Source organism: Simochromis diagramma, unplaced genomic scaffold (assembly GCF_900408965.1).
Source record: "Simochromis diagramma unplaced genomic scaffold, fSimDia1.1 OVJJ01000603.1, whole genome shotgun sequence".
Taxonomy (NCBI): domain Eukaryota; kingdom Metazoa; phylum Chordata; class Actinopteri; order Cichliformes; family Cichlidae; genus Simochromis; species Simochromis diagramma.
The window spans coordinates 4,304,861-4,327,365 of NW_024387414.1; the positions used below are offsets into that span (position 1 = coordinate 4,304,861).

A 22,505-nucleotide genomic window follows, 5' to 3' on the forward strand; every position below is an offset into this window, starting at 1 on the left:
ACAAAGCCTTGGGTCAGTCGTCTGTACTCCCTGCCGTCCCCATCAGTGATCAGGCCAACTATTGCAGAGTCATCAGAGAACTTCTGCAGGAAGCACTGGGTGGAGTTGTAGAAGAAGTCTGCAGTGTAGATGGTGAAGAGGAACGGTGCCAGAACCGTTCCCTGTGGGGCCCCCATACTGAACTCTTATGAATTGCCCATGCATTTCATGCATGACTCCATGATCTGCTTTTTACCTGGATGGCCAATGATGCACTTCTGTCTCCTGCTGATAAAGGTGTTTATCACCCACCCCTAGCTCCTGAAACTGTCAGGAGTAGTGCAACATCACTATGTAGTACATGCTGTTTGGATCAAACAGTGTGTGATGTTGTTTAAGCTTAGCACAGGATATACCAAGAAACACGTTTCAGGTTATAGATGGAAATAGAGGAAACAGTTTGCTAGGAAGCCTGCTGAGTCTCTCTTACGCAGAACTCTTTCATTCCAGTCTCACATTAATTACATAACACGGTCTGCTTACTTCCATTTACGTAATATTCACCGACTCTGTCCCTTCCTTACTCCCCATGCTGCTGCCATCCTTGTCCATAGTCTTATTACGTCCCATATTGATTACTGTAATTCCCTCCTATTTGGTCTCCCTAAAAGGTCCCTTCATAAACTCCAACTTCTTCAAAATTCTGCAGCTCGGGTCATAACTTACACTCCGTTAAGTGCTCATATTACCCCAGTTCTTCAGCAGCTTCACTGGTTGCCCATAGAAGCCAGGATAAATTTTAAAATCTTACTTCTTACATACAAGTGTATCCATAAATCTGCTCCTGTCACGGGTCTGGGTCCGTTGGACCCAGTATGTGGAGTTTCATGTTTTTGTTATTCCATGTTTGAGGTTATTATGTTTTGGTTTTAGTTTGCATCAGGGATTGTTTTCTTGTTCTGTTGTTGTGTTTATGATGATGAGGATTATGATGTTTATTATTTGAGTTTCATGTTTAAGGAATTGTTCTCGGTTGTATCTCACGTTTAGTTTAGTTCAGGTTCCATGTGTCATTCTGTCTGTCTCTCAGTGTCAGGTCTGCGTCTTGGTGTGGTGTTCTCATTTCCTGTTTTATTGTGAAGGTCTGGGTCTCATGTGAGTGTGTTCAGTTTTACCTCTGTCTCGTCTTGTTGATCATTCCCAGCTGTGTCCACCACCTGTGTGTAATTCCCCTGTGTTTCTCTGGGTGTATTTAAGTCATGTCCTCCGTCATTGTAGTTGCTGGTCCGTCTGTGTATTCCACCCTGCCTCATCTGCGTTTCTACCATGTCTCACCCGTGTGTTCTCCCTGCTGTCCGCCGTTAGTCTCTTCTGGTCGTTCTCGTTAAGGTTTGTGCTCTGTAGTTTAGTTGATCCCAGTATAGTTTAGTTCTAGCTCCATTTGCCGTTTGTATTTACTTTCATGTTCAATAAACCACCTTTACACCTTCACGACTGCCTGCATTTGGATCCTCCTTCATTTCCTCCACACGGCTCACCTCACTCGCCGTGACAGCTCCTTCATATTTGTGTGACCTGCTCCATATCACCACTGTTTCCCGCCCTCTCAGATCATCATCTGCTATTCATCTTACTGTTCCGTCCTCACACCTTATTACTATGGGGAACAGAGCTTTCAGTCGCTCTGCTCCTCGGCTCTGGAACTCTCTTCCTCCTGCACTAAGAAATATTGACTCCCTCTCCGTATTTAAGACACAGCTCAAAACACATCTGTTTAAACTGGCTTATTCGCTTTAATGCTGATTTTATCTGTTGTCACGCTCTGTTTTGTAATTTTAACTTATTTTATGTATTTTATGACTATTGTTCCTTTTATTAATTGTGTTTTTTGTAAGGTGACCTTGGGTTTCTGAAAGGCGCCCTCAAATAAAATGTATTATTATTATTAACCCTGTCCACATCTTCTAAGATGTTTTTCTACACTGATTAGATAAGATAAGATAACTCTTTATTGTCATTGCACAGTCATACATAGTACAGTAGTACAATGAAATTGGAAAACTGTCCTACGTCGGCACTACATATAACACAACACGACACGATATGACACATCACAACGCAACAAACAACACAACACAGTATATTAACTTAGTATAAAAAAGAAGAATAAGTGTATTTGTATTGCACACTGTTATTATTGCACATTAATTATTATTGCACCTTGTTATAAATATAAATATTATTATTGTTATTGTTTTAAACATTGTTACCTCCCCCCTAAAAAAAAGTCCAGGGAGGTAGCCAGTCAGGTCAGCTATTTACATTGTGGGCTTTCATCAAATCTTTTAGAAATGGCATAATATGATTCACATCATGTATTATAAATGAAATCTTACATGTGCTGGTTGTCTCTTGAATATGATCTTTGACATGTCACTCTGTATGCATGTTATTGTGTGAGGATTCCTGGTGTAATCATCCAAACCAATTTCCTCTCATATGAGGGTGACAGATTAGGTATTCTCAGACCTCGAGAAAGTGGTGACACATCTGAATAATTTAACTTAAAGAATAACTTAAAAAACAATTCAAATAAATAATTAAAAGACCAAATTTACCACTGACATTCATGCCAGTGATGAGCGTATGTAAACTTCTGGCCAATACTGTCAATATCCGAGCTCTGATACCAGGGGAAAGGACAAAACACATTCAATAAAAGCATAATAAAATAGAATACTCATATTTTTATCAGTGTAGAAATGAAAGTTTCCTTAAATATGACAGAATCTAGTTTTTAAAGTTCAGATTTGAATCATGAATTCTTCCGCAATATTTAAAAGACTGAACGGACTCCACTGACTTTCCCTCAATGGACCGTGTTGCCTATAAGACGATTTAATTCTCTCTTCTTTTTTGCCTGTCCCGTTTGGTTCTTTAGGCATCAGAATTACTGTCAGAAGGCCAAGAAAGATGCCCAACGGATTTACTTTACCTAGTGGATCATCGCAGTCTTGCCATATTGGTCCATTTGATTGACCTTGGTTTTATTTTCAATTGTTACAGACATGACTGGGAGAAAGAAAGAAAGAAAGAAAGGGAGGGAGGGAAAGAAAAACAGAGGGGAAGAGGGACAGTGAGAAATGGCACTTAAAAAAAATCACCTGGATCACCTGTTGAGAGAAGAATAAAAAGAGAAAACAAGCAAAAAAGAGAGCAACATAATAAACACAACACCATTGCAATAATCTAGCTAAGCATAAATAACAGTAAATACTAAATATTGAATTTTATTTTGCAAATGTCCAGGGTGCGAGGGGTCTTTGATGATGATGCTGGCTTTCTGCTGAAGTCTGCCAGTATAAATGTCTCTGAGGGGAGTTAGTATGGTGCCAATTGCCCACCCACGTGTAGTTTCCTCTTGTCCTCCGCGGTGCAGTAGTTGAAACAGAGTGTGCAGCAGTAAGTCAGAACGCTCTCGATGGTGGAGCGGTAGACGTTTCGAGAACCCTCTGACCTACTGCCGCACACTCTGGTTGCCATTTTTAGAAAAATAATAAGATGCAAGTTCAGGTTTCACTTCCTTGATAACCTATAATTCTCAACAGTTCCTGACAATTATGGCTTAACTTCTTCTTATTTGTTACGTATATGGAAAGCAGTACCATTTGATCACTTCCTTTTTCTTCAAAACATCATCTCATAATAGTTATTTAGTTGCAAGTAATTGACTTTTGTTTCTGTGTGACCGTTATTTCATTGTTTTTTAAAGTATAATTGTATAAATGATCAAGACTAGCGCCTCAAGGTGCTTTATATTAACTCCTGGCTCCACCCGGAGCCTGCACCCATACCGCAACTGCCTAGAAAAAAAAAAACCTGAGTTAATATGAACTTCACATTTGCAAGCAACTGTGGGTAAGAAGAGTAATAAGGGATCTAGCACTGTTGCCATAATTTGCCCAAATCATGGATCATCCCATCTGTTTACGCAAAACTACTGTAACCAATGACTGTTCTTAAGTAATTTCACTTAGTTGTTTTAACACTACAAGCTCAATAGCTTGAGATGAACAGTAATACGATAATGAGCCCAACACTAAGATATTCTGTAACCACTGCACATCCTGCTTTTTTCACTCATGTCTCTCTGTGTGATGCCAAATCCTCCACAAAGACCCTTAGAGAAAAAACAGCATTTCCCAGTGGAGCATCCTGGAGGTCCAGCCTGGATCAACAGATGCAAGAGGTGCTGCTGTAAATCATGTGATCAACTCTCCTTGTCTTTGAAAAGAGTGACACTGATTTTAACACCGTATATGTTTCACATTGTATACCTATTTTTCAACAATACAATGTGATTGCATAACCAACAAGCCGCCAGTAAAACCACAGTTTCCTTCACACACACACACACAAAAAAAAACAAAAAAAACACAAAAGCCTGATAAATCAGACACACAAAAAATTGTTTCCTTGTGCAAAAATGTGGTGTGAGGATTAGAACTTCAGGTGCCATGACATGCAGTGTTGCAATCACTGCTTCTGGCAGTGATATTACCATTACCATTACTAAAGTGATATGGTTAAAATATGTGATTAATACATGAATAGAGAAATATGCCAGTACACTATTTATCCTATTTATTCCTATTAGATAATTATATATATATATATATATATATATATATATATATATATATATATATATATATATATATATATATATATATACATATATATATGGATCAGCATTGAGTCTGAACAAAGGTGTGTGCTGGGGTTACCTTGGGGGTTGGCCAGCACTTCATATGTTTCACTCCCTGGGATCTACGTATTCACCGTGTTAAACTCACCTTAAGGTTAGTAGGTAAATCCTTATATGAAGTGTGCATAGGATGAAATATGCTAGAAGAATTATTAATCTTTAATAATGTGGGGCTTTGGCTCAGAAAGCAAAGACTCTTCAGAAAATGATGAACACCAGTTTAAACAACTGCAGCAGAAATGTATTATCCATGACCTATATTAGGTGTTGACTGTTGACTGATGAACAATAATTTTATTTTTTGATGTTTTATTTCTTCTTTTATATGAAATCTTATTAATATTATATCAGTTTTGAAAAAATGCAGCTATGATTCTTATGGTTGCATTATTTTCAGATACGAGAAGGCAAAGATTTTCAGCAATTTAACAACAAATCACTTATTTTAAAAAAAAAAATAATGTGTTGTTGTATTATGGCTTAGATACGTTGCTGTAGATGGAAATTATAGATGTCCTGCACTCGTTTCTCATTTAGAGCATTTACTTCCAATGCCCTGTCAGATCCCATTTGGCTTCACTGCAGGTCAGTTTCTCAGTGAGGTGTACACTTTCAGGTATTTTCTTCTGGCTTTTACTTTTTCATTAAGTCCAGGATGACTCAAGCAGAAACATTTTGATCACAATATTGAAATTCACAATATTAAGCCTTCACACTTAAAAATGACACTTTAATGATCAGCTCTGGGAACTGTCATAAGGTTCGAGGTTTCTTGTTGGTTTCATGAGCTAAAAACCAAATGTAACCTCTTGCTTCAGTGGTTTGGGTGCAGTGATTGTTGTCGGTCCCGCTGTTCTAATTAAGTGTGAAACACAAATCAGCTTCACAGAGCCCACACACCCTCTCAGCAGCTGTCTCAATGAGTATTAGGCACCTCACTAGCAGCTTAAAAAAATGCCACCCTAAGATTGAGGAGGCTGTAATGACACATCATGACTTTACAGGTGATTGTGAAACATGAATGTTGCATGACAGCTAAGTGGAAACATCAGTCATCAGTTTTCATGGTTTGTACACATAAACCAATACTCTGATTGGTTTGGACTGAACTGACTTTTTAGTAAAATGGGGCTGCAGACGTCATGTGATGGTATCTGAGAGGAAGTGAAACTTTTATAAACTTCTATGAAACTCCACAACAGAGTTTCTCTGGAGTGATCCCTTGTGCACAATATTTTCTGTGTGCTTTTGGTTTTGCTCGTGCCTCTAATGGCTGATTGTTAGATTCTTAGATTCAATTTAGACACCCTAGTCTTTCTGCAATTGAAATACTAACTTCAAGTGATCAAATGAAATGAAAAGGCTTTCTTTCCAATATGGAATATGGTGTTGTAGAGCTTTTTACCCCACTTCACATTTTCACTTTAGGCTCGTTGATTCAGAACAGTACGTAATATGACAGATTTCAATTCAATTAAGCTTCACGGCACCTTATATTGTAAGGCAAAGACCCTTGGAAGGAAAACCAAAATCATATGGTGGCCCTCTGTAAGCAGCACTTCAGCATAAAGTAAACAGACAAGATCAGATCTTCAACAGAAGCCATCTGCTTTTGTTGTTCCAAGTGAGGGGAAATAGAAGATAAAAAAGAAGAGCACATAGAGATAAGGAGGGCACAAACTATGAGAAGGCAACATTTTGTGGCACGCAGTAGCGCCGAATTGCTCTGTGCATCATGGGAAGTCCCCTAGCACAGGAAATTCGGGGGTAGCAGTGCCGTCCTCTGCTCAACGGTCATGGTAGCTTCATAGGGCTTTATAATTATTTTAGCTGCTGCTGTGTAGCTTTATCTATATGGATAAAATATTTTAAAAAATGTGTTTCTAGATTGAAAAAGTAGTTCTAGATTGTTATTTTTTAAATCTGTAATATGTAATAATAATAATTTAATCTGTAATAATAATATTAAGTAATAAGTAACCAAAAATATCTACCATTTTCTGCCCACACCCACACAAGGGCAACTCCTCCTGAAGTTTCCCTTGTGTGCGTGTGTCCGGCCATATCTCCTGCCTTAGGTGCCACCTTTTTTATTCAGCTGACTCCCATCAGCAATTAGAAGTACTTAAGGCCAGAAAAAGGTGAGCTCTAGTTCCAGAGAGCCATGCTGGTGTTTGCGGCTAGTGAGCTGTGTGTGGTGACTGGTTGCTCCTGCTCGATGGGGAGGAGTGTTTGGTGATTAATCCTTTTTTTACTTACTTTTCATTTACTGACCAACACCTGAGTTTTGTTTTGTTTCTTCAAATGGTGATAACAGCTTAACCGTCTCTTTTAGTTCAGTTATTAATAGAAGGATTACTAAAACTCTTTAACTTAACCATTTTGCCTCCATCTCTACTGGGTCTGCCCTGGTGGTCCTCCCAGTAGGTCTTGGAATTGGAAGTGCTAATTCTCATTTCTGCCACTTTCACACACAACACAAACGGCTCCAGTGCAAGCTGAAGGTCACATGATGAAGCCAACAGAATCACATCATCTGCAAAGAGCAAGGATAAAATCATTAGGCCACCAATCAGAATAGAAACAGAGTACTTTATTAATGGAAATTATGTTGGTTACACTTGCTTCAAGGCAGTAACAGTGACAGACTAAACTATTTAAACAATACATGTACAATGTTACAGATTTAACAACTTTAAGAAATAGAACTAATATATACAAATCACTCGATTAAAAATATCAACATTTAACAGAGGTGATTATAAATATATCATATTTATGCATGCATATCATATTGAGAAGAATATTACAGAGTAGATAAAAGCATGTGAAAAAGGCTGTAACTATTGCAGTGTTTACAGTGTATTAAATGGAGGAGGTGTACAGGGAGATGGCCATGGCCAGGAAAGATGTCCTGTGCCGTTCAGTGGTGCTTTTTGGTAATCTCGGTCTCACTGAATGTGCTCTCTGACTAGCCAGCACATCATGGAGTGGGTGGGAGGTAATGTCCAGCTTTGTCCTTATCTTGGACAACATCTACCTGTTAGACACCACCCTAAATGAGTCCAGCTCCATCCCCACAACATTACTGGCTTTGTAGATCAGTTTATTTAGTCTGTTGGCATCAGCAACCCTTAACCTGCTGCCCCAGCATGCAACAGCATAGAGGATAGCACTGACCACAAAAGACTCATAGAAAATCCTGAGCATCGTCAGACAGATGTTGAAGGACCTCAGAAAATAGAGACAACTCTGGTCCTTCCTATAAAGTGGAGTGGTGTTTTTTAAAGTGCAATTTATTGTCTATGTATGTGTCTATGAGGTATTCATAGTCCTCCACAATGGCCATATTGACCCCCTGGATTGAAACAGGGGTCAAGGTTTTCCTGGTTTTCCTAAAGTCCACAATCAATTCCTTGGTCTTTGCCACATTGAGCTGCGGATGATTCTGCTCACACTACGTGACAAAGGAGTCAACCACAGCCCGGTACTAAATCAGAGTGGATAGTAATAATAGAGTGGATAGTAACAATAATAAACATCATCATCATCATCATAATCATAATAATACATTTTATTTATAAAGCACCTTCTAGTGTCGCATGCAGCTGTGGAGTTAGCAGAGGGAGGAACGTAAACAGCCACCAACATTACTTGGGTAAATAATACAGCCTGAGTCCAGCAGTGCACAGTTCAATGTGAGGACAGGAAATCCGTTCTTTGATTGATATGTGGGCAGAGTTGTTGTTTTTAACAAGAATGGCAAACCCCCTCGTTTCTGCTTACCGCTTGCGGCGCTGCAGATATCCTGTTCATAAAAAGATTTTCTGTTCATAAAAAACTATGAAAACTATGAACAGAATCATGACAAAGGGCAGCCCTGGCGGAGTCCAACACCCACCGGAAACAGGTCTAACTTACTTCCAGTGATACGAACTGAGCTCTATTATTTATATTTTTATATTTGTACAAGGACCGAATGGTCTGTAAAAAGGGGCCAGACGCACCATTCTCCTGAATGGCCTTAATAAAACAACAACTGATAATTTTCTTTCATGTAACCATAGCAGCACAGTCTCCAGCAGACAACTCTCAAACTGATTCAATGCCTGTCATGTCGCGTGGTTATATGCTGCCTGTGTGAATATTTCTATCATAACTCAGAACCACAACTTGTTACGTGATCTTTGAGATATTTTGGAAAAAGTAAACGTTGTCATGAATCACCTTCTCCAATGAGGTGTTATTCCTCCCTCTGCCAAGAACATAATGAACATTATTATTTATGAAGTACCAAGCATGATATTAACAGCCAAAATATAGTGAAAAAGTACATGTACATTCAAAAAGTACTTTAGTTGCAGTCCAGTGACCCCTGTCAAATAGATAAGAATGTTTATACGACCACATAGTGATAACTCATCAATGTGAGTAATTTATTCAGGATCCATTAAGAAATTCCATACCACATATGTGATAAACAATTTACTGAACTGTGAATTCTGCAAAGCTAAGCTTGAACATTCAAAGAATATTAATATAGATATGGAAACGAGCATAATAGCTCTGTTGTAATGAAATCATCCTGCAGATGTAACTTTCCTGGTGTGCTCCTCAGTGATGCAGCTTTTAATATTACAGAATTTTATGCATCATTTATTTAAGACTTGAAATGGAGCTTTGCAAAAGTAATCTGTTTTCAGTTTTACATTTGTCAACTTTCTTAACTTCTACACGTTTAAATCTTTATTTCTATTTTTTTAATCTTTTCTATCAGGTGTCTTGGGTTTGGCTGGATTGTTGTCATCATATTTTGATTGTTCATCACAAATTGTTCATCAATTTTGAACAAACTGTGAATGTCTTTATTTTCTCGTGAACCAGTTAACCCACAAAACAGAGAAGCAGAGAATACTTTCTTTCCTACCATTACTTCAAATGATAAACCCGGAATATCACAAATCTCTTGCATCCAATACTTCTAATGTCTAAGGTAAGCTTAAAAAAACACTACTAACTGCATTTTTAGAATAAAACATTAACTATTCTGAATAGAAATGAAATACTATGTAAAGAGAAATACATCAGTAAGAATAGAGAAATAATATACAGTGCAGACCCGTAACCTTCAAAGATTTAATATTCAAAGATTTGCATCTTATTTTGTGTGCTGCAACCTGTAGAACTGGTGTGGCCCAAGCTCCTGTTTCACTTCCTCAGCAAGCTGTAAGTATCAGTATTTCTTGACCATGGTCCCTTGACCTTTTGTTTTCTACACAGGAAAACTGTATGATTTAGAAATGTCCTCCTCTAGATGCCATCTAATGTCAGCCATTCAGTTACAGCACAGATATTTGTATTTGTTTCTAAGTTATTATTTTTTTTAAATACATAAATTATTAGAACTGTCTTCACAGACAGACTCTTAAATGGCTCTACTGTTTTTTTCTACACAGTGTACCAGTCTCTATTCTCAGTTAATATTTCTGTGGAAATTTAGAGCAGAAGCTTAATTTGATTGAATGTATTTGATCATTGTGATAGCACTGAACAAAAAACAGCCTGATGTGAGTCATTTCCTCATCTGAGCTGTGAACCACAGATCTGTTAAAGCATGTGATATATGTAGATGTGAAACTCCCCCTCATTCAGCAAACATCGACCAGACGGAAAAATACCCTCTCAACCTCTTACAGCAGATCTATATCTGTTGATGAGTGAGACGCAATGTGGATTACACTTTTTATCACAACAACCCTCTGTTTTTCTATGTCCCGAGCTGGTGGTGAGTAAACCTACCATGTTATCACTCTTATGTTGAAAGGAGTATACTTGTGAAGTGAATAGCACACTAAATATCTCAAAGTTATGAATCCTTGAAAAAGTAAAATTACCCCAGATTCTTTGTTACCAATAGCTAGTAAGGACTCTAAGTCAACCAGTTTCACAAAACTCCCTACAAGTGTGCTGATTAAACACTTGTAAAAGAACATCTTGTCTCTCATGTGTCTCTGGAGTTAGATGCCACTTAGACGTTTAATCAGCTTCCAATCTTGTTTAAATGTATTAATTATGCTAATTTTGGTCTTTCCTTTTCTGTGTGTTTTACTTTGACAGACTTTTGTGAAAATGTTCTTGATGAATGCCGAAAAAGTGAATCATGGATAGGGTAATTCAACTTACTGTACATATCACATTCCTGTTTTTGAAAATGTATATAGTTAAATGTTAGATAAATGCTGTCAATACTGGCTAAAATGTTTTCATCTCTACAGTGGCTGCTTTTCGGTGTTTTTACATGGCTTCATCATCAAATAATACTTGTTAGAGTGTTAGTATACAGCCTCTAACATATAAATCACACACTGATACTTGTATGCTGAGAGCAAGACCAGTCTTATCTGAGAGGACAGTGGAGAAATGAGTCACAGATCTATAAACTAGAGCAGGGATGGGCAACTCCAGGCCTCGAGGGCCGGCGTCCTGCAGGTTTTAGATGTGTCCTTGAACCAACTCAGCTGATTTAAATGGCTAAATTAGCTCCTCAACGTGTCCCGAAGTTCTCCAGAGGCCTGGTAACAAACTAATCATGTGATTCAGGTGTGTTGACCCAAGGTGAGATCTAAAACTTGCGTTACACCGGCCCTCGAGGCCTGGAGTTGCCCACCCCTGAACTAGAGGAACACAGTGTAACACTTTGGAGTAAACATAATTTTGTATTATTGTTTAAGTGTATTGTGTAAGCTGGTGTTTGTTAAACTTAATACAGACTTGATTCATCTAGAAACATTATTTAAATGACAATTCTAACATTTTAGCTGATGCTCATGTTTCTTGATTTAAAGAGCTCAGACGTAGGCAGAAGTGCTGGAGATGGCGTAAATCATAAGACTGCGAACCTCTGTGTCCTCTTTCTCTCACTGTTGACTTTTGTCTCTACTTGTCTTTTTTACTGTACTTTTTATATTGGTTTTTTATTTTTATTTTTGCCTTGTGTTAGCTGCTTGGATAGATTTAGGCAGCTAAAAGTTTTCAGTTAGGTTTAGTAAAAAAAATGTGGACTGGGTTAAAATACCACAACTTGTGCCTTGTCTTATCATTTCTGCAACTCATGCATCAAAGAACCAACTGCAGTAACACTGCGGTCTGTGGCATGGCAGCAGCTTTGTCTGAATTTCTCACATTGTTTTCCTGTGAAAGACAACATCATAGTATTTAAAAATGTTCTATATACCAATGTCTTCATTTAAATATATTTATCTTTATCAAACTATGAGGTTCTTATGTATTAGTAATGGTTAGATGTACGAATCAAGATTAGTTGGTAAAAAATGTAGTTTAGTCACTAGTTTGGGTTAAAATAAGCCTGTTTACTTTGAAAACTAACCAGTTAGACAGTGCATTCAAATGTTACGCTGAGGGCTCAAGGTTAAATGTTTATTTAAAACAGGAGTTTATAATCGTTGATGCCAAAGGTAGCAGTATCACATTTTGAAATGCCAAAAGACTTAACAAAGCTGTAGAATTTGATATATGATAATATGAACATTATTATTAAATTATTGTCAGAAATTCAAATTAAAGCAGTACAAGAAAATTTATTTTTGTTCAACTCAAGTTCTTGCAGTTTCATTTTTTCTCCTTTAAATGTATATCCATGAACAAATGAAGTAATCAAATAGCAGAGAAAGGTCCACTATGAAATAATTGATCTTACTTCTCATCTCTTTGCATTAGTTTGTCTTTTTTATCCTCAGTTATATCCCTGTTTGCATGTTTATATATCTGAACTATGTTAAATATCTGTTGGTAGTTGTTACGAGGATCGAATTATGACCTGCCAAACAGGCCGCTCCATGGGACGCATCAAACAACTCAAAGTAGTCTCGCTTCAAGAGGTGAGGTCATTTGGAGCTGAAGTGCTTTTTAGAAGTGAAAAAGTTACATTTGATCTGAATTTCTGTATTCTTGTATTAATGAACTCTAATTACTGACAATCAACACATTTATTAAAGTTATGTTTTCGTGTATGCTTTTTAGGTTGATGTGAGTCCTACATTTGAACATAGAGTTCAGATCCCATCATCAGCTCTACAAGAAAGCATAGGAAATGTGTCTGAGGTGGATGTCCTGGTGGTGGCCTCTGTAATTAACAGCAGTTATTTTAAGGTTGGTAACGCTAAAAGCAACAGAAAACAAACCTTAATTATTTATCCACAGGAGGTTCAACATTTTCCAATGCTGATGCGTCTTGCATTCCTCCAGCAGAGTCTCTTCACACTCAGCTGTTGCTTATTATGAAAACTGATTAAAAGTTGCACCTTTAATAAGATGTCCAATTACGTTTCACTGAGGGCCACAATGAGAAGTGTTTGCTTTAATTTGATCTAAAATTAAAGTTTGTCTGATATATCTTACAAATTCCTCAACCAGTCTACAAACAAAGTTAACCTTTATTTCAGTAATGCAATGCATTCTGACTACAGTTCTATAAAAAGCCTGCCATACAGCCAACTCACAACAACATGCTTCACAAGCATGAATCCGAAAGCTTCTGGAGCATTTAGTTTTGTCCATCAACATAATTCTAAAAATCTTACAGAGCCTGTTTCACAGGCCTGAACATAACAATGCAATTTGTCTTTACAGCTCTATCTCGTTGAGATTGAACCTGAAGAAGTGTTCTGGGTTGTATTTTCATTAGTGGCTCAGCTCTCTACCATGAATGTTTCACAGGGGCTCTAATCGAAGTCTGGACTTAAGATATCCTGCTTGAGATATTTAAACACAACTATATACAAACCATTCATCTTCAAAAATCCTTGTTTGACTGAATTAAAACAATTCTGCAAAGTAGACTGGTGTCACGGCTAATGGAAGGTATGGACTCAAGCGCGGAGCTCTGGATGCAAAGCAGACAGTGCGTTTATTTACAGTGCCCAAATACAGTCTTAAACAAGAAAGAAGTGCGATTCTCCAAAGGTGATTTTCTCCCAATTCCCGAAGGTGGTGCAGGTGAGTCTCTTCAGTGAAAATCCGTGTGTGCTTCTTCAGTGTGTGTTTCTCCTCCCGAGTGATAAAGGGAGGGAGGGAGACACACACACACTCACACACAAGCAGGTCGTCCGGGGAGGACCCTCCGACCGTGAAAAGCTGGGACAAATTCCTCCACAGTCATGTAAAAAAAATTGTTGACAGTTATTGCAAAATAATAATAATAATAATAACAATAATAATAATAATAATAAACTTTATTTATAAAGAACACTGAAAACCAAGGGTATGCCAAGGTGCTTAACAAGTAACATAGAGAATAAAAGAAAGATAATAGAAATAGAAATAGGACCAAAGCAAGTACTAAGTATGCAAGCAGATAACTGTCACTGATACATAGAAGAAGAAGCAGATACACAACAAACAAGGAATTAAATTAGCATAAAAGTGCATAATGTAAAATCATAAGTGAAATGTTAACTAGAGAGAAAGGCAAGATTGAATAAGTGGGTTTTTAGTCGTGATTTAAACAGTGCAATAGAATCAGAGGCGCGGAGGTCGAGAGGGAGGGTATTCCACAGTACCGGGGCAGCCAGAGCAAACGCACGGTCACCCCGAGACTCAGCACTAATTTACTAATAGTTTTGAACGTAAGAAGTAATAATTTAAATTGAATACGGTACTTTATGGGCAGCCCGTGCAAGCCAGCTAGAACAGGTGTAATAGAGCAGAATTTCCTTGTACCAGTCAGAAGGCAGGCTGCCGCATAGAGATTAGGCGCAGTTGGTGGAAGCTAGATCTCACTACAGCAGACACTTGCTTCTTACTGAGTTTGAACGAGCTATCCAGCAGTACACCCAAGTTACAAATATACCAAAATGCAAAAAATTTTTCATAACACTGTACTTGTGGCACTTCAAACTGCAGCTGCAACTAGCCAACATTTTCAAAAAAAATCTTAAAGTGATGTGGAAATTAGTGGTGCAACGGATCACGGTTGATCCGTAACCCAAACCGATCCCACTCCACGGTTCGGCACGCACGAGATCCGAAAAAGAAGGGAAAAAAGGATGTGTATGGTGCGCGTGGTCAGTCTGTCAAGCGATAGTTATGGCCAGCGTTAGCGGTCCAAGTGGAGGAGCAGAGGAGTTTGCGGCATTTAAGCAGCCCTTTGCTGCCCAGTCTGACCGGGCTAAAGCTATTACAAAAGCTACTGGGGTCTTTAGCTGCAGACATTGTGCAAAATAAGGGGTTTAAACTATGATGAACGTGCTTGAGCCACGCTATGATATCCTGTTGCACGTCCACTTCAGTGACAAGATTGTACCCAGGCATGTATGAGCAGGAAAAGTTTAAAGTTATGGCTGAACTGTCCCAGGCATCTTCTGTTGCCCAACTACAAATGGGTGGACCTCCAGGGCAACGGAAAGCTGCGTGACCGTGACCGCTCATTATATCACAGCGGAGTGGTAGATACAAAGCCCTGTACTGCCCTATATTGCACCTTAATTAGTTTTTATATAATTGCATGGAATGAGTCTTGAGTTGAATGTTTTAATAGCCAAAAAAAAAAAATTAAATAAGTTAATAAGTAAATGTTAAAATTTTGTCTTTTTTTTCTTTCTTTTTTTTGCTGATCTGAAAATTTATCCGATCTGTGACTTAAAACCGTGATCCGATCCGAACCTTGAGATTTTTAATCCGTTGCACCACTTGTGGAAATGTAACTACAAGATGTCTGCTAGGAATAAAGTTAAAAAAATTTTCCAATTAATCTCACCCTAACATGAATGTTATGTATCATCCTTCTTTCAGCTGAGTCCTCCCGAAAAAAGCAGGAGACTTGGGGGTCAGGAAGTATTTAGGTACTCAGTCATATGTGTGCGGGCAGGAAACCCTGCAGTCAAGAAGCTCTCACAACCCATCACATTAACCTTCAAACACAACAAAGAGGTAAAAAGACAAAAGTGTTGGACGAACATCTGAAATAGAAAATGTAACAACCTGTTTACCGTTCATTTTGATTCCAGGTTGAAAATGGAACGTGTGTATTTTGGAAGGAAACATCAGCAAAGGATGGAACAGGTAATTTGGAGATGTCAACCTTCAGTTAGTTTGTTTCTAAATAAAATGACTCAGCTACTCAGAATGTTTTCTTTATAGGTTACTGGAGCAATGAAGGTTGTGACACAAATTACACGCCACATGAATTTATTTGCAGCTGCAAACGTCAGAGGTTCTTTGCTGTGCTTGTGGTGAGCTGAAAATCTCCTCCTACGTATGATAAAAGCCTTTGGCAAACACCATGTTTATCTAATAAATGTTTAACAACTGTTACTGTTGATAAACAATTTAAATTAAGGAGCTGTTTCAAATGTATGCTGTACTCTTACTGTGTAAGAACACAACAACAGACAGAGGGAAACACAGAGCTTAATCTGACAAAACGAGACAGGGAGGAAGCAAAACTGGAAACACTGAGCATGGGAGGCGAGACTATCACAGCAAAACGGGAAACAAGAGACATACACAAAGACGCGGACTTAGCACTGTGACGTGGAGACATGACTTACTGGGAACTAGAAACATGAGACAAAAGTAACTAACCATGGAACACAGAGAAGGCACAGTAGAAGAAAACTAAAGACTAGGAATGATAAATATAACACAAGCAGAAAACCATAAAGAGAACCAAAATTGTGTAAAACATCAAATCAAAGAAAATGACTACAAAAACACAAAACACTTGGTCACAGACCCAGTACGGTAACAAGCACACCTGCCACTCTAAGACACACACACTTAATTTTAAGCTTTGCCAGCACATGGATGACTTCTACAATAATTCACTCATCATATAATTGTGATGAAGGGTGAACCAACCAACACAGTCCCAAGCATTTATTGTTCCGACATGTAAACATCTCGCCATTTTAACATGGGAATGGGGAAATTTAAGTATAGATGCTCCTGTACAGATGTCCATCAAACACGTGAATGTAAATCACATTTCAAAACAACAACTTCATCTTTTTATGTTGCAGAATCCAGGAATATCGGTGACAAAAGCTGATGCCGACAAACTAAACTACATCACTTACATTGGATCAGGACTCTCCGCCCCCTTCGCATTGATCAGTTTGTTCATCTATATTTATCTACAGTGAGTAGATATCATATTATTCACATTTAAAACTTTATAGTTTTCAGTTCCCAATTGTGATCAAATAAGAAATTGGAGAAAATAAACAATTTGCAAGTGACTGTATAAAAGCTATTCAGTTTGTTAGTAACAGCAGCTCAGCAATAATGTCTGCTTTATAAAACAACTGTTGAAAGTGAATTTATCCACAGTTCCACTTCAGCAGTACATATCCTGATGTACATATCCAGAGTGAACTGCTTTGTCTCACACTGTGAAGTTCCACAGTATTCAGTTGAACAGAGTAGTATGCTTTATGGTTCTTTAGTCAAAGAGATGAAAAATATGTTTTTAAAAACATATTATTATTGGATTTATTTAATCAAAAAGTGTTTTCATTCTAAAGTCAAACCACTGTAACAAAGTCACAGATAGAATCAGAACCACAATCAGAATTTATTAATCCCAGAGGGAAATTGAGTTGTCATAGCAGCAAATATGCAACAAACATCAAGCACTCATATAAAATGAAGTGTACAGATTGAGATATTTTTAGATAAATATTAAGATAAATATAGAGGTATCAGTATAAATAAATATATATACATTTAAAAGGGACACACATATGTGTGTGCGTGTGTGTAACACGCCCCTAGTGAGAGGGCAGCCAACAGATTATATCTGGTCCTGAAAAAAACAGTTTGTTTTCCTCTCTCGCTTCTGTCAGATCTTTAATTATACACATTCATGTGTTCAAAATCGGTTACAAATCGTCTGAATCTCTTTATCTCACATTCCCAAAATCAGAATAAACTTAATGATAATATAAATAATATAAACAAAAATCTAAACAGCCATATCGCTTGTTTGTTACTCAGAGCTACAAATCACACTCTTTTTACCCACACATAGTTTAATAAAACAAACATTCCTGCACTGTACCATATACTAGTGGCTTATCTGTGTAGTCAAAATCTCCACATCAACATTGCAGAGTGACCAGAGTTGTTATTTCACTAACTTTAGTCAGTTACAGTGGCAGCACATCAAACTGTCTCTGTGAATTCACTAACTCAAATATACGGGAGCCGTGTTGTACTTTTGAGGGAGGCTTAAGTTTAAAAAAAGACAAAGCCGAAGGCTACACGCAACTCCAGCATGCGGCGAGCTAAGCTAGCTCCTCCTGTCTTAACCGTAACAGATTTCAAAGACCAAGACAAACAAATACAGATCCCACCGAGACAAACTAATCGTCAGGTTTTACTTTTACTTGGCATGTTAATTATGTGGACCACATTCAATTTTTCGGTTCAATTAAATTTTATTTATATAGCGCCAAATCGCAAGTACAGTCGCCTCAAGGCGCTTAATATTGTACAGTAGATCGTACAATAATAGATACAGAGAAAAACCCAACAATCATATGACCCCCTATGAGCAAGCACTTTGGCGACAGTGGGAAGGAAAAACTCCCTTTTAACAGGAAGAAACCTCCGGCAGAACCAGGCTCAGAGAGGGGCGGGGCCATCTGCTGCAACCGGTTGGGGTGAGAGAAGGAAGACAGGATAAAAGACATGCTGTGGAAGAGAGACAGAGATTAATAACAAGTATGATTCAGTGCAGAGAGGTCTATTAGCACATAGTGAGTGGGAAAGTGACTGAAAAAGAAACACTCAATGCATCATGGGAATCCCCCGGCAGCCTACGTCTATTGCAGCATAACTAAGGGAGGATTCAGGGTCACCTGGTCCAGCCCTAACTATATGCTTTAGCAAAAAGGAAAGTTTGAAGTCTAATCTTAAAAGTAGAGATAGTGTCTGTCTCCCGAATCCAAACTGGAAGCTGGTTCCACAGAAGAGGGACCTGAAAACTGAAGGCTCTGCCTCCCATTCTACTTTTAAATACTCTAGGAACAACAAGTAGGCCTGCAGTGTGAGAGCGAAGTGCTCTAATGGGGTGATATGGTACTACAAGGTATTTAAAATAAGATGGGGCCTGATTATTTAGGACCTTGTATGTGAGGAGCAGGATTTTGAATTTAATTCTGGATTTAACAGGGAGCCAATGAAGGGAAGCCAAAACAGGAGAAATCTGCTCTCTCTTTCTAGTCCCTGTCAGGACTCTTGCTGCAGCGTTTTGGATTAACTGAAGGCTTGTCAGGGAGTTTTTAGGACAATAAGGCCACAGTAAGGAATACGGTCCACATGTGGCCTTATTACTTACTAAACTGAATAAAATAATTAAATGATGAGACGGCCTCTGCTAGATCTGATGAAGAGCAGTAGCATTACACTAAACCATCTCACTAGGGCGGAGGTGCCCCCTTGTGGCGCAACTTGGGATCTCAGAACATGTTGGCTCGCCAACAAAAATCACAAAACTAAGGCCCTTGTGTAACAAAACTACACCTGAAAACAATGTACAAAAATTAAATCACATAATATGGCCATACACATTATAGTGTTCCTTGTGCAAATATATGTCATGGAAGACTGAAGTTATGTTGTGAAAGATCAGATATATTTCACAAGTATAACCAGTTTAGTTATGCTGTGACAAAGTCGGTGGAACACAAAACCAGTTCGTCATAACTGATCACATTTCTTCTGAAAGTCTAGCAGCCCACAGTCATGGGGGAAAAATGTTTAATAAATTGATCATTATCAAGCTGTGGGTATTAATCTGCTTATATTTGCCATTCGATGGGAGAGAGCAGCTCAGTGTGGTTTGTGGCAAAAACCTCTGAGGACACAAATACTGTGAGACCCTACTGTGCTGCTTATGAACTAAAGGGTAAAACTTTTACCACAGATATTTTTACTAAGTTTTTTCAGGGTGGCCTATATAAAGAAATGTCTCTATATCTGAGCATTTATAACAGTTTCCTCTAACAGTTGTCTCTGCAAAGACTGATGAGCGTGTGAGGTTGCAGAGATTGCGTCACAAAAGCTCAGTTGCTGCTTATATTTTGGGAACTATTTTTTTTTCAACATGTTGATACTGGTATAAACAAAATGTAGTCACTTCCCCAGAGACATCTTCTGTCAAGTAGCCTCAAAGAAACACTGCTACGAGGGCCTGGAAATGCCATTAAAAAAAAAAAACCCCTGAACATTAGGAAAACAAACTCAATAATATTAATGGTAAAAAAATGTGATTGTGAATGAAATTTGTAAAGTAATTAATTAAAGAAATGTTGTGCACATTAATATATCTGTCTGAGAGTGATTTTGTCATGTTTGTCTTTGTAATTTGTTTGTTTAATGAATTTGTTGATTTTCCCATTTCAGTTCAACCCATATTCTGTTACATTTCTAACATTATATGATGCAAATGAGGCGACTGCTACTCAAAGTGTGGTATTAAGTGAACTTTGTGGCTACATCTAGTTAAGAGACCATTAGAGAATTGAGGCTACAGCCTCATGGCCTTTCTTACATATAGTTTTATCTGCTGCATTAGTGTGGAGTTATTACCATCATCTCACATCTAAAAAGGCAAGATAATGTCCACTATCTTCACAGTTGGCAACAAGAGAATAATTCTGTTTCTGTTTTAGTCGGCGGTATCCTGAGAAATCCATAAGTCTGCACATGCAGCTAACAGTGGCGATGTTCTGCCTCCATCTCACCTTCCTGCTGTCCAGCCTCCTGGCCCAACTACTGAAGGAAAAAGAGGACAGCTCATCTTGCCTGGTACTGGGTCTGGTTTTACACTGGTCCCTTCTGGCCACCATGACCTGGAGTGCTCTGGAGGGGTTCCACCTCTACCTTCTGCTCATCCGGGTCTTTAACATCTATGTGAGGAGGTACCTGCTCAAACTCAGCCTGATTGGATGGGGTAAGTGTTGTTTAGGTGGGACGCTGCTCTGCAATACACTGTCACAAATCTTTAAATGAAAGCGGATTGTGTTGAAGTGTTGCAGCAGCATTGAGAAGCAGAGAAACAGTGATAATAATGCCTCACGCTGTCCTAAAGAACATTCAGCTGACATTAATTCTGTCTTCCATGTTTTCAGGTTTTCCTACACTGGTTGCAGCTGTTTGTGGGATTTCACGTGTTTATGGCAAATACACGCTGAAATACAGCAACAGCAATTTAACACAACACATGTATGAAACTATCTTTGATATCACTTAATATTAGAGTGAGCCAGGAGATTTTATTTCTAAGCAAACCCATTTTTTATGTCTTTAATAATGAGCAGGTGCTGGATAAGCGGCAAGTCTGAACAAAAGCTCCTCGTAGTCAGCTACATCACTACCGTGGCTTTTCCTTTCTTCGTGGTTGTGTTCAATGCCTGCATGCTGGGGCTGGTGGTGTTTAAGATTTGGGAACTAAGAAGGGGTGATAGAAGCTTTGGAAGCAGCAGTGACTGGAAGAAGATAAACAAAGAAAGAAAGAAGAGGTTATGGAAGGACTGTGTCACAGTGCTGGGCCTCAGCTGTGTGCTTGGGTTACCTTGGGGGTTAGCCAGCACTACATACGTTTCACTCGCTGGGATCTACATATTCACCGTATTGAACTCCCTTCAAGGTTAGTATGTAATCATCATGTCAAGGATTAACTGGACTTTGATCATTTACTAGAAGAACTGACAAACTATGTCTTTCTCTTCACAGGTCTATTTATTTTCCTGTGGTCTGTGGCGATGGCCTGGTCAAAATCTCAACCTGAAAATAACTCATCAATCAGAGACTCTTCCTCTCAGAAAATGATGACTACTAGTTTCAACAGCAGAAACTGAAAAGACTAATGCATTATCCATGACCTATATTAGGTGTTGCGCTTCTATTGATATGTAGTTCAGTATAACTAACAATTAAAAATATATACACATTTAGATGTGTTATTTCTTCCTTTTTGTGCAAATACTATGTAGAAATTTTGAAGAAAATTCTTGTGATTTTTCTGTTTCCTCTTTCAAGCAAACATCAATAACTTGACTGTAATGAGTGGCTCTTTGAGTTGACTTCCTATCAGTTGGAAGCAGTGCAGTTATTCTACTCTGACCTCTGGCAACAACAAGGCATTTTCTTCCAGAGAACTGATGCTCTCTGGATATTTTTTCCAGCTTATTCTCTGGAAACTGCAGAGAACTTAGTGTTGGGAAATGCCAGTAGATCACCAGTTTCTGAAATACTCAGGCACCAATGAGCACACCATGCTCACACCTCCATTCTGTTTCACAATTTAATCATGAGAACATCATCTTCACTATTCCTTCATGCCAATATGCGTTGAGTTTGTTTGTGTGTTTTGCTTTTTAGATATTTGCGTTAATGACCTGTTGAACTAGTGTACCTAACAAAGTGACTAGTGAGTGTAGTATTTTTTTTACTGTTTTTAGAGATTCCGTGCAAATAAGAGACAATAAAAATGACATTTTGAAGACACAAATAACATTTCCATGTATTACATTGTATACTAGATGACCTAATAGTGTGGTCAGGGAGTGTATGTTGTTTGTGATTCCACAGAGACTCTGACAGGCTAACACTAGCAATACTTGGACAACTCACAACCTAACAGGATAAGTATGACATTGCTAAAGCATCACCCTTTGAGGTCCTTCTGATAAATTGCTCCTAATGCTATACCTACTTATAACTAGTTATTATT

At 38.2% G+C, this 22,505-nt stretch overlaps 2 protein-coding genes across 2 annotated transcripts in view; both read left to right on the forward strand.

Moving 5' to 3' along the window:
* Positions 1-6,885: 6,885 nt before the first annotated feature.
* Positions 6,886-21,902, forward strand: LOC120721051 (adhesion G protein-coupled receptor G3-like). The gene is made up of 14 exons (XM_040011064.1): positions 6,886-6,982; positions 9,632-9,740; positions 9,931-9,973; positions 10,865-10,916; positions 12,561-12,645; positions 12,788-12,916; positions 15,557-15,694; positions 15,772-15,826; positions 15,905-15,996; positions 16,786-16,904; positions 20,443-20,723; positions 20,902-20,995; positions 21,091-21,419; positions 21,506-21,902. The coding sequence occupies exons 2-14, from the start codon at positions 9,732-9,734 to the stop codon at positions 21,628-21,630; spliced, it is 1,551 nt and encodes a 516-aa protein (XP_039866998.1). The 5' UTR covers positions 6,886-6,982; positions 9,632-9,731; the 3' UTR covers positions 21,631-21,902.
* LOC120721050 (adhesion G protein-coupled receptor G3-like) overlaps positions 10,435-22,505 on the forward strand; it is a 40,450-nt gene continuing 28,379 nt past the window's right edge. Inside the window, exon 1 of the mRNA XM_040011063.1 lies at positions 10,435-10,532. The gene's annotated coding sequence lies outside the window, so the exon portion shown is untranslated. The remainder of the gene's footprint in view (positions 10,533-22,505) is intronic.